Genomic DNA, 12,722 nt, shown 5'->3' on the forward strand with positions numbered 1-12,722 from the left:
GGCCCGCCGGAGTTCACCTTCTTCTTCCCCGTGCATGTAAGTGAATTGTCTTGCGACACAATTTGAACGTTAAATCCCGCGCTCAGTCCGAATCAGTCGGATCGTCCGACAGCACGCCCCCCAATTTGGGCCAGCCCGGCGCAGACACTTGTTAAATACGTGTCCAAGCCATGCAATTCCCAAAAACGGCGCACAGTCCAATGAAAGTGAGCAGAGTAGTAAATGAACCCCATTGTGTCAGTGATGCATCGTTATAAACTACTAGTCCCAAAGGTCAATCATAGCCTTGACTAGTTCCTGGGGGCATCAGTTTACCGGATTGGTTGTTCAGCCGCCAGTATGTCCTGGTCGGGTGGCGGAACCCAATTATTGTGTCTGCTCATCTCTACAAGTGACTTGAGAGTCAGACATGTCCATGCAGGGTGTGATGGAAGAGAAACTCTTATCTTTCTTATTATTTATAGTGTGATCTGCCTCAGCTTTATAGCAGCCATGTTACCCACACTTCCCGACTGGGAGGAAGGACTCATTAGAAAGATTTATTTTTAATTCTTTGTTGAGGATTTATAACAAGTGGAAAGACCCTTTTAAACATGTTCCTCTATGATCATTTTATCAATTGCATTATTATGTTACTCAAGGTTAAGTGCCCCATTCCATGCAACCCTAATAAAACATGTGGACAAAGTCATCACAACTCTAAAGTCATAGTCCCTATTAATGGTGGCCATATTGGTATTCACACAGCCAACCCATATACATATATAATTCAGAGACAGTTGACAGATAGAGGACAACTCAATGGCCTGTATATTGCAGGTGTATTAGTATACAATTAGCGAAACAAGGAAAAAGGGTCTCCGCATCATTTTCAAGTTACCATAATTAAGGGTGCCGCGAGCACTTGAAACGTGTAGGTTTTTTCTCCTTATATGGTCTGGGGAGATGCCGTATACATTTTAAGATATTGATTCTCAATATTAAGTCCTAAAAGACAAAGGGGCACATTAACTTACCTGTCCCGTCGCGATCCACGAGGTGCGTTGTCCGACGAGAATTCTGAGCTTCTGGATTCAATAAGATCATGTGTCCAATTTCCTGCATGTGTCGCTTCCCCGCTCAGGTCCGCCAGAGTTTACCTTCTTCTTCCTGGTGCATGTAAGTGCTTGGCTTGCAACACAATTTTGAATGTTAAATCACGCGCTTAGTCCGAATCAGTCGGGTTGTCTGACGGCCACGCCCCCTATTTGTGTCACATGAAAGTCGGCGCGATTGCGCCAAAATCCGATTGCGTGCACCAAAAACCCCAGTTAAATGCGGCGCAAATCGGAAATAGTCAGGGACCCCTACGAAAATGCGGTCTGCGGATCCTCACTAAATGAGCCCCAATATTTTTTAATCCACACTGGTCCGGAGACCTTTTTTCCTTGCTTCTCTTATGGATACAGCGTGACGTCCGTGTGGATCTCCAGCACGTGTGAGTGGCTACATCGGTGAGCAGTATATTTCTACTTTGATATTAGTACAGGCAGTCCCCGGGTTACATACAAGATGGGGTCTGTAGGTTTGTTCTTAAGTTGAATTTGTGACAATTGGATTTTAAAAATGTTGGGTTGTCATAAGAATCAGGATTAACACTAAAGCTTCATTACAGACACCTGTGATAACTGTTACAGCTGATCATTGTAGCCTAGGACTAAAGCACAATAAATTACCAATATCCAGAGGTCCGTTTGTAACTAGGGGTCGTATGTAAGTCGAGTGTTCTTAAGTAGGGGACCGCCTGTATACAATTGCATGTAAGGTTATAGTATCTAGTCTTTAGTGGTGCTTCATAGGAGCTTTTTATTGCATGAGGAACCTGACTCTGTGATCTTCTCCCCAGGCAGTGTTTGATTGTGTGGTTAACTCTTTGAAGAATGTCTTTAATATCCTCATCGTGTACAAACTCTTCATGTTTATATTCGCTGTCATCGCTGTTCAACTCTTCAAGGGCAAGTTCTTCTACTGCACAGACAGCTCAAAGGATACGGAGAAAGAATGCATGTACGTCCTGAGAATTAATGTGTCTCGGGGGATGTGTTCCTCCTCCTGCATTGCAACCAGAAATGCACAGAGTAATTCATATACATAATGCACACATCAATGGATCATTCTATTACTGTCTGTCTGCTGCACAGCAATGACAAGGGCAGACCATAGACTCCATCCCTGGAGCCCGGCAGAATATCTATACCCATAAGCAGATCTCTACTTACTATTGAGGAAACGTGTACAAAGTGTCCTTTCTGTAGCATGTTATAGAGCAAGAGGAGCTGAGATTGTACATTGTATTTAATATACAGAAAACATGTTATAGAGAAAGAGGAGCTGAGATTGTACCTAGTAATTTCTATAGAGAAACCATGTTATAGAGCAAGAGAAGCTGAGATTGTATATTGTATTTTATAAACAGAAACCATATTATATAGAGAAAGAGGAGTTGAGATTGTATATTGTATTTTATATATATGTAAAACATGTTATAGAGCAAGAGGAGCTGAGATTGTACCTAGTAATTTATATAGAGAAACCATGTTATAGAGCAAGAGAAGCGGAGATTGTATATTGTATTTTATAAACAGAAACCATATTATATAGAGAAAGAGGAGTTGAGATTGTATATTGTATTTTATATATATGGAAAACATGTTATAGAGCAAGAGGAGCTGAGATTGTATATTGTATTTTATAGACAGAAACCATATTATATAGAGAAAGAGGAGTTGAGATTGTATATTGTATTTTATATATATGGAAAATATGTTATAGAGCAAGAGGAGCTGAGCAAATTCTACATAAAATGCTGTCCTATCAGCAGGCCACAAGTTCTACAGCAGTAGGAGCTTCACAGATTGTAGTGTCCTGTCCGCTGGCAGCCTGTTATAGAGCAGTAGAAGCTGAGCACATTGGGGGTCATTTACTAAGGGCCCGATTCGCGTTTTCCCGACGTGTTACCCGAATATTTCCGATTTGCGCCGATTGTACTTGAATTGCCCCGGGATTTTGGCGCACGCGATCAGATTGTGGCGCATCGGCGCTGGCATGCACGCGACGGAAATCGGGGGGCGTGGCCGAACGGTAACCCGAAGGATTCGGAAAAACCGCCGCATTTTTAAAAAAAAATGGTCGCACGACCCATACTCACATGCACCACAATGAAGAGGATGAACTCCCGGGCATCTCGGCGGACATCGGCGCAGCAGCGCCACCTGGTGGACATCGGGCGCAGGACCTTGATGAATCGCCGGAAGACCCGAATGCTCTTCAGAGAAGCCGCCGCTGGAACGCGAATGGACCGGGTAAGTAAATTTGCCCCATTGTGTATAATTTTCTGCAGACAATTTGTTGTGGAGCAGCATACTAGCATATTGTACATATTGTCCTATCTGCAGGCAACCTGACATAGAGCAGATGGAGCTGTGCAGATTGTTCACGTTAGTCCTATCACCAAGCAGCATATTATAGAGTAGGGAGGTACAACAAATGTATACAGTGTCTAATCTACAGATAACGTGCCATAGAGAAGGAGGATCTGGAGTAAGAGGAGCTGAACAGATTGTTCATAGTGTCCTATCTGCAGGCAGCATGTTATACAGCAGGAGGAGCTGAGCAGACTTTACTTAGTGTCCTATTTGCAGGCAGCATGTTATAGAGCAGGAGGACCTGAGCAAAGTGTACATAGTGTCCTATCTGCAGGTAGCATGTTATAGAGCAGGAGGAGCTGAGCAGACTTTACTTAGTGTCCTATCTGCAGGCAGCATGTTATAGAGCAGGAGGACCTGAACAAAGTGTACATAGTGTCCTATCTGCAGATAGCATGTTATAGAGCAGGAGGAGCTGAGCAGACTTTACTTAGCGTCCTATCTGCAGGCAGCATGTTATAGAGCAGGGGGATCTATACAGACTATACATAATGTTATACCTGTAAGAAGGATATTATAGAGAAGGAGGATCTGAGATTATTCTTCACTATATCCTATTCGTAGGCTGCATGTTAGAGAGTTGAGACTGCTCGGTTCCTCTCACTTTATCATTGTTAGATGACTGTAAAATTGTGGACCGTCATGAGTATAACCAGTACAATAATCTCTAGTATGTAGAATTGTAGAATTATTTGCTATGCTGTGAAGCCCCTCGGAGTAGTGTACACAACAATGTGAGTCTTAATGAGGACTATGCGGTAAAAGTCTTGTGGAAACCGGTGGAATAAGAAGCAACGTGTTATCATGGAGAAGTAGATTTCCATAGCTGCTACGAGACTTCTGAAGAATAGTTTTATACTGTATATAGAGAACACGACACATAACTGTGTCTTTTATCCTATAGAGGAAGTTTCATAGACCATGAGAAAAATAAGATGGAAGTCAAACGGAGAGAGTGGAAGCGACACGAATTCCACTACGATAACATCATATGGGCACTTCTTACCCTCTTCACGGTGTCTACAGGGGAGGGTTGGCCTCAGTGAGTATTTTTTTCCCAAATTTTTCTCAATTTAGTAAGTTGATAAGGAACCACATTTCTATGAGACATGTTCTATATATTCCCTAGAGTCCTGCAGCACTCTGTAGACGTCACGGAAGAGGATCGGGGCCCAAGTCGTAGCAACCGCATGGAAATGTCCATTTTTTACGTTGTCTACTTTGTGGTCTTCCCCTTCTTTTTTGTCAATATATTTGTGGCTCTTATTATCATCACCTTTCAGGAGCAAGGAGATAAGATGATGGAGGAATGTCGGCTGGAAAAGAATGAGGTGAGACTTTTACAGGGGGTTTTATCAGCACATACGGGCACATTTACTTACCCGTCCCGTTGACGACGCCGATCCGGAATGTCCGACGAGGATTCGGAGCTAAGATAGTGCGCCTGATATCCTGCATGTGTCGCTTCCCCACTGAGGTCCGCTGGAGTTCACTTTCTTCTTCCTGGTGCATTTCAGTGCTGATCTTGCGACACAATTAGATTTTTAAATTCCACGGTTTGTCCGAATCAGTCGGGTTGTCAGATAGCCACTGCCCACGATTTGTGTCGCATGAAAGCCGGCGCCAATGCACCACAATCTGATCGGGTGCGCCAAAAACTCAGGGCAATTCAACGCAAAACGGAAACCTGACGGAAATGTGTCCGACGGACTCTTACTAAATGTGCCCCATAATGTTTCCACAGATCTGGGTGCTACCTCAGGGGCCGCTGATCACCTTCCCACAGCTGGGCTGGACGGAGAGTGCGCCAAGCATACACGTCCACTTTCCATTCAACTCTGTGGGAGCAGCGAGCGTATCGTCTAAGCTATCGCCGTTCCCTAAAACAGTCCCTAGTTTATCTTCCCAAAGAGCCCCCTCATGATTATTTTATATACAGCCCCCTCCCCCCTTATGGATTCGTTAGATACAGCCCCTCTCACCCCCATGGATTCCTTATTTACAGCCTTATGTGGGCCCCCCCAGCAGCTCTGACATTTTTGGAAATTTTCTTAAAATTATTCTTTCTCAAAGTATACTAGAGTTCAGGGACTAGACTACTAATCCTTCTTTCTAATTAATGTAATCGTATAATTCTAATAGACTAAGAATCCTCCGTCCTGCATCATGGGATGTTTTCAACTCTAAGAGATGTAAAAGCTTCTTTATCTACAAAAATTGTTTCCCATTCAAATTCTATTTTAAGGAGTCTCAAGAGTTTACTTTGAAAACTGAAAATGTATTGGGTGTAAATGCTATTGTGAATATGATAATGTATTTGTTTTTTTAAATATTGTTTTAATCTGTTTGCTTTTAATGTTCAGGGCTTTAGATTATTTTAGTGTTTGTTTTTATCATCTAGAAATATGTTAATAAAAGGGTAAAAACAAAATCAGTTTTTCACATTTAACCTTTTTCTTTCTATTACAAGAGTAATAGATAACTGTGATTTCCATTAATGGCATCATCATTTTTTTAGGAAAGGGGTTTATTTATGTTTATTTTGTCCATTGCATCCTTTTTTTTCATTGCATTATTATTTTTTCAGTTCTTAAAGGGGTTGTCCACTTTAAGAAATTAATTAGTATTGTTTTTGTACTGCAAGGTTGTGGAATTTTCTAATATACCTTCTATATCGATTCTTGATAGTGCTCTAGATCTCTGCTTGCTGTTATTCCACAGGAAGCTTCATTGTCTACTTTCTGGGGATCCCTGGTCATGTGATGTCACACATGTGCATGGCTCGTTATAACACACAGCTCTCATTACTGTAACAAGCCGAGGACCTGAACAACATGACATGACCAGGGATTGTTTTTATCAACAGAAAGTAAACGATAATGCTTCCTGTTGAATGACAGCAAGCAGAGATCTAGAAAAAAACGAGGAATTTATATAGAAAGTAAAGTGGAAAATTGTTTAACTTTTTATTGCACAAACAATATAATTTTTGTAATGAAAGTAGACTCCCCTTTTAATATCTCTGGCAAATAAACTCTCCCTTGCCTGCAGATGCCCACATGGCTAATCACTGGCAGAGGTGGGTCACACTGAGGACAGTGATTGGCTGAGTATTCAGCTCTAGGAATTTTTTGTGTGTGTTCCCAAAAAACTTGAACCAAACCATCAGTAAGAGGCGACTCTTACTTTTTTATTTTTGACAGTCCAAAAGTGCTTGTAAGTACAAGTATAATATAGTATAATGTTGAGTTAACATTACAGCTAAAAATATGAAGAAAATTTTTTTTTTTAAATTTCATTCTTTTCTATTTGCTGAGAAATGTGTGGCCTTGTTTCGTAGAGAGCCTGCATAGACTTTGCTATCAGTGCCAAGCCTCTCACCCGCTACATGCCACAGAACCGCCATACCTTCCAGTACCGCGTGTGGCATTTTGTAGTCTCCCCCTCTTTTGAGTACACCATCATGGCAATGATCGCCCTCAACACTGTGGTGCTAATGATGAAGGTAAGAATTACATTTTTCACTTAAAACCTCATATATCTGCTAACATGTCTACTAGGCCCTGACATTGAAGTAATTATACCATGGGGAAGATTGTTGCTCATGGAAACCAATCAGAGCTCAGCTTTGGTTTTATAAACAGCTGTGGGAAAATAAAAGCTGAGCTCTGATTGGTTCTGGTCGCAAACCCTTAATATAAATCTCCTCCACATGTCTAGTAATCCTGTCATTGTTATAATAGAAAACTCACTATGATAAATACCACCTCCAACCCAACATGATATATATTTTTTGATAGAGACTACTCTTCAATGGGAAATTTACAAATTGTCAAGCCAAAGTTGTAGAAATTAAAGGAACTGATGGTAGATGGTTCCTCAGGAGATTACGGAAATGTAGAGTTATAGGGGGGCATTTATAGGGTTTCTGTGCCATGCCAATGTTTATTGCTAGCACTTGCAATTTTTTTCCCCCTTCCACCACTTCTACGCCAGCAGGAAGTGAAAGGGGAGGCGCGGCCGACCAGGGGGTGGGCACTCGCTGCAGCCGCCAAATTTTCATACGTGAAAATGTGCCGGCTGCGTTTGTTTCTATACCCGGTAGGGCCTGCCGTAGAAAAAAGTGCTGCGCAGGCCCCTGCCGGGTGCATGCAAGAGCAGCACTCGAGCTGATGTTCCCCAGGAACTTCTTATAAGGACACATCTACCAGTATCAGTAAACTGATATATAGGCAGTCCCCGGGTTACGTACAAGATAGGTTCTGTAAGTTTGTTCTTAAGTTGAATTTGTATGTTAGTCGGAACTGTATATTTTATAATTGTAAGTCCAGCCAATTTTTTCTTTTGGTCTCTATGGCAATTGGATTTTAAAAATGTTGGATTGTCATAAGAACCAGGATTAACAATAAAGCTTCATTGCAGACACCTGTAATAACTGTTACAGCTGTTTATTGTAGCTTGGGGCTAAAGTACAGTAAATTACCAACATCTAGAGGTCCGTTTGTAACTAGGGGTCGTCTGTAAGTTGGGTCTTCTTAAGTAGGGGACCGCCTGTATATATATATATATTGGGATACTGCAGCGATGAAACCTTTATCTCTCTCTTTTCTTCCTTTCTCAGTATTACTCTGCTCCGTACACCTATGAACTTGCATTAAAATATCTGAACATTGCCTTCACCATGCTATTTTCTCTGGAGTGCATCCTGAAAATCATTGCGTTTGGATTCTTGGTATGTAACAGTTACTTATCTATTGTCTCGTAAATTGTGTTCTCATAGACATAATACGCGGCTTGTTGTATCAGCGGAGAGTTATATTTTAGATTTATTGAATCATTGAGGGTAATATAAAATTATTTCTGTTTTCTCACAGAACTATTTCAGAGACACCTGGAATATTTTTGATTTTATAACAGTGATCGGCAGCATCACGGAGATTATTCTTACAGACAGTAAGGTGAGGAACGACTGATATCATCTATTATTCTCTTTACCTCCCTCACTTATTACCCCATTTCAGGAGTCAATTTTAGGTTCTGTTCACAACCCAACTGAGAACTCAGTCTATAGCTGACGGACAACTCTAATGGTTCTTTATCATCCCTGCAAGCAGGGCCGGCGCCAGCACTGGGCATACCGGGGCAAGCATACCGGGGCCCAGAGCTGCTGGGGGGGGCACATAAGGCTGTAGATAAAGAAACCATTGGGGTTCAGGGGGCTGTATCTAATGAATCCATAGGTTATGAGGGGGGCTTTATATAAAATAACCATGAGGGGACTGTTTGGGATGATAAACTAGGGAATATTTTAGGGAACAGGAGACTGTTTTAGTTTCTGAATTTTTAATGCCGCCATGTGACTTCACTGCAAAGGGGACGACTCAGGCTCCTTCGCCAGGGGCCTACTGAAACCTGGAGCTGATCCTGCCTGCAAGTACAATTCATCATGTTCTATTCTTCTTTTTAACAACATTATCCATCTGGTGTCGGGAAACCCCTATACACATCATTTAGTTGGCGGGCCAAAAATTGTGGGTTTCACAACCTTTATCTACTTATCAGCACTTAACAAAATGATATTGTCCTCTGTGTCTCAACTCTTCCACTGATACTTTTTGCTCTTACAATTAGGTGTATTTAATTACCTCTACTTAGTGATACAAGGAGCATTCATGTAAGAGATATAGACATTGGACTGTCATTGTCTTATCCCCGGGAGCTGATTAATAAGCAGTGTCTTTATTAATAGGCACTCTTGCTAACACCTTTAAGTGTGCGTTCAACAGTCTGCATATATATCCGTATTTTTAATGAAAATCAGAATTCCACCCATAGATATGGGTCATTGAGTTTTTCTCATTGTCAAAATGTAATTATTAGCTGCACTGTATATTTGCTGTACTGAGAGAAAATTATATGCAAAATAGTTTTTGAAATTCTCTTAGCTAGGATATTTATGTAATATTCAGAATATATTGTTCTTATATTGGTCTTACCTCTAGACCTATGACCTTTGGGAAACACAAGTGCCCCTCGACCCGACTGGTGAGGTGGCCATGGTATGGATACGCCAGAAGTGATCATAGTAGTGTAAATATCCAACTATTACAAGTTGGACAACTATACAATCCTGTAATAAACTGCATTTCTTCTGCATGTAATGAAAGTCTTTGTTTTTGGCCCATGTAGTTGGTGAACACAAGCAGCTTCAATATGAGTTTCCTGAAGCTTTTCCGAGCGGCGCGACTTATTAAACTTCTCCGACAAGGATACACAATCCGGATTTTATTATGGACATTTGTGCAGTCTTTCAAGGTAATAAATAATAACATTTTGTCAATTGTTATGCAATGCAATATTTTGTAGCATATTTATCATGTCATAATTTTGGCCAAAATCCATTGTTTCACATTTAATAGGTTTAAGATGTGTTATACCCTTTATGACTTGCATGACAAAAAGGGTGTGGATTTGCTAAGTTATGTAAGAATTGTGGCATAAACTAAGCCAACTAAATAGCAAGTACAAAGAGAATCAGCCTTAAAGGAAACCTACCACTTCTGAAGGTAGGTATGAGATGCAAACACCGGGCACCAGCTCAGGGTGAGCTGGTGCCGGTGCTTAGTCTCGTTAGTGTTAAAACCGCGGTATCGCGGTTTTAACAGTTTTTAAACTTTCTAGCAGAAACTGCTTCGGCGCTGCGTGCGCACGATCGTGCGCGCGCCTACATTGGAAATGCCGCAGGCGTTGCGCGCGCACGGTCGCGCGCAGCGCCGAAGCAGTTTCTACTATAAAGTTTAAAAAGTGTTAAAACCGCGATACCGCGGTTTTAACACTAACGAGACTAAGCACCGGCACCAGCTCACCCTGAGCTGGTGCCCGGTGTTTGCATCTCATACCTACCTTCAGAAGTGGTAGGTTTCCTTTAAAGGACATCAACCACCAGGATGAAGAATTGTAAACTAAGCACACTGACATTCTGGTGTGTTCCCCCTCTGGCAGGATCCGCTCTTCTTTTAGATTCCTATGCCCTTGTTTTTACGTTAAAAAAAAAAGGTTTTAAAATGTTTAAAAATTATGCAAATTAGCAAATTATGGAAAATGGGGCTAAATTAACACCTATGGAACCCAGAGCCCCTCAGGCTCATTTGCATAAAAAATAAACAGGGTATAAGAAGCTAAAATAAGAATAGATCCTGCCAGAGGGGGCACACACCGGTATGTCAGTGTGCTTGGTTACAATCCTTCATCCTGGTGGTAGATGTCCTTTAAATTTGTTTACCCACGGCCTTTACACTTAAATTAAATTCAAATGCTTGTGATGTTGCTAGGACAGGTTAAAGAGAACCTGTCATCACGAGCCCTTTTTTGGCTCCCCCATGTCCCCATAATGTGCACATTGCCAAAGTGGTTTCATAATATTTATTCCTATAAAAAGAAAAGTTGGATGAATGTTCACCTTTCTCTCTGCAGAGAAGTGTCCCGTGGGAGTGGCCAGTGAGGAGTGGTTTCCTCCCCCTACCCTTGGGAAATCACTCCGTCGTGTGTCTATTTCAAATAGGAGGGATAAGGGCGTTTTAAAAGTTGAAAAGAAACATGACGGAGCGTGGGGGGGGGGGAGGGGACCACTCCTCACTAGCCACTCCCATGGGATACTGCTCTCAGAGAGAGGTTAACTTTCATCCAACTTTCTTTTTATCGGATTAATAATCCGTTTTATTATAAAAACACGTTGGCAATGTGCACAATATCCTATATGGGGACATGGGGGAACCAGAAATAGTGCTCCTGATTTGACAGGTTCCCTTTAACATTAGATATTATTCTACAAACATAATTTTTTACATATACTTGGCTATTTCGCTATTTCTACCAACACTTAGCAGAGAGAAAGACGAGATAAAATGGGACAGTTCAAAAGGGTAACAATTGATGAAAGTTTCCTACAAGCCCCATAATGCTTGGCATGTGCCTCCTGCTGATTGGTCCTGCCACAGCTGCAATGTTCCCTCTATGTTCTCGAAGTTTTGGAATATGGCAGTCAGAGACCTAGGCTACCTCTGCAATACAGAAGAACAGCAAGTTATTTATATAGAGTGTCATAAATTGTAGCTATAAAGCAGATTTTTTTTTGCTTCCCTCCTTGTGTCAAAAACATCTTCAAACCATATGTGATGTCATATGTTGTTATGCAGACACCAGACCCTAATCTGGATCAATTTTATGGCCTTGCTCGATGTTTTACACTGGCGCCCGAGTTATGTCTCTGACTTTGTTATGGTGTTTTATGTCTTCATAAAATCACTTTGCGTCTTTCTTTCCAGGCTCTTCCTTATGTCTGTCTGTTGATTGCAATGCTCTTCTTCATCTACGCCATCATCGGCATGCAGGTGAGCCATACTATACCTATTTATGGGAACATGCACCCTTTTGTTACATTCTACATTCTACAGCATCATATCACAGAGCAGGAGAAGACGAGCAGATTGATATATACAGTAGATTTTTGGGAAAAGATATTTTAGAATTTCTAACTTATTGATTTAAATATCTGCTTTATCTGTGCTTAGGAGTCCACTGGGCGGTCTCACTCAATGACTGAATGAGCATCCATGTGATTAGGACGGTTCACTGCCGAAAAGAGCAGGAATTTCAATCAATAAGTTGCAAGTTATTCTGAATTTTGACTCTATAAATATCAATCTGCTCAACTTGTCTTGCTTTGTAACCTTCTACAGCATGTTCTGTATGACAGGGTGCATTGAAGGTATGTCTAACATGTAATGAGTGGTAAGTGGAAGCAATTTACTCGTATGTCTTACATCCACTTCATCATCAAGGACACTTAAAGGATATCTATCATCGACATCATGGATTGTAAACTAAGCACACTTACATACTGGTGTGTGCCCCCTTTATCAGGATCTGCTCTTCTATTAGCTTTTTATGTCATTCATTTTTAAGAAAAAAGGCTTTAAAAATTATGCAAGTGAGTCTTAAAGAGGTCATTAAAGTCTATGGAGCCTGGAGCCCCTCAGACTCATTTGCATATTTTTTTAAGCTTTCTTTGTAAAAACAAGGGCATAAGAAGCCAAAAGAAGAGCAGATCCTGACAGATGGGGCACACACCAGTATGTCAGTGTGCTTGGTTTACAATCGTTCATCCTGGTGGTAGATGTCCTTTAAGTTGTTTGGTGCTTCTAAGAGTGATTCTACCACCACACTAAGCACTCCTTGCACACCAATCCCCAATATATA

The 12,722-nt window shown here is 41.3% G+C and overlaps 1 protein-coding gene across 8 annotated transcripts in view; it reads left to right on the top strand.

Moving 5' to 3' along the window:
• CACNA1E (calcium voltage-gated channel subunit alpha1 E) overlaps positions 1-12,722 on the top strand; it is a 499,672-nt gene that overhangs the window by 458,634 nt on the left and 28,316 nt on the right. For all 8 annotated transcript variants that reach the window (XM_072129136.1, XM_072129138.1, XM_072129135.1 and 5 more), the window contains 8 exons: positions 1,886-2,046; positions 4,369-4,506; positions 4,594-4,795; positions 6,805-6,969; positions 8,086-8,196; positions 8,339-8,422; positions 9,654-9,779; positions 11,789-11,854. In XM_072129136.1, the coding sequence (XP_071985237.1) occupies positions 1,886-2,046; positions 4,369-4,506; positions 4,594-4,795; positions 6,805-6,969; positions 8,086-8,196; positions 8,339-8,422; positions 9,654-9,779; positions 11,789-11,854 (1,053 nt within the window). The remainder of the gene's footprint in view (positions 1-1,885; positions 2,047-4,368; positions 4,507-4,593; positions 4,796-6,804; positions 6,970-8,085; positions 8,197-8,338; positions 8,423-9,653; positions 9,780-11,788; positions 11,855-12,722) is intronic.

The sequence above is a fragment of the Engystomops pustulosus genome, chromosome 10, assembly GCF_040894005.1.
Source record: "Engystomops pustulosus chromosome 10, aEngPut4.maternal, whole genome shotgun sequence".
NCBI classification, from domain to species: domain Eukaryota; kingdom Metazoa; phylum Chordata; class Amphibia; order Anura; family Leptodactylidae; genus Engystomops; species Engystomops pustulosus.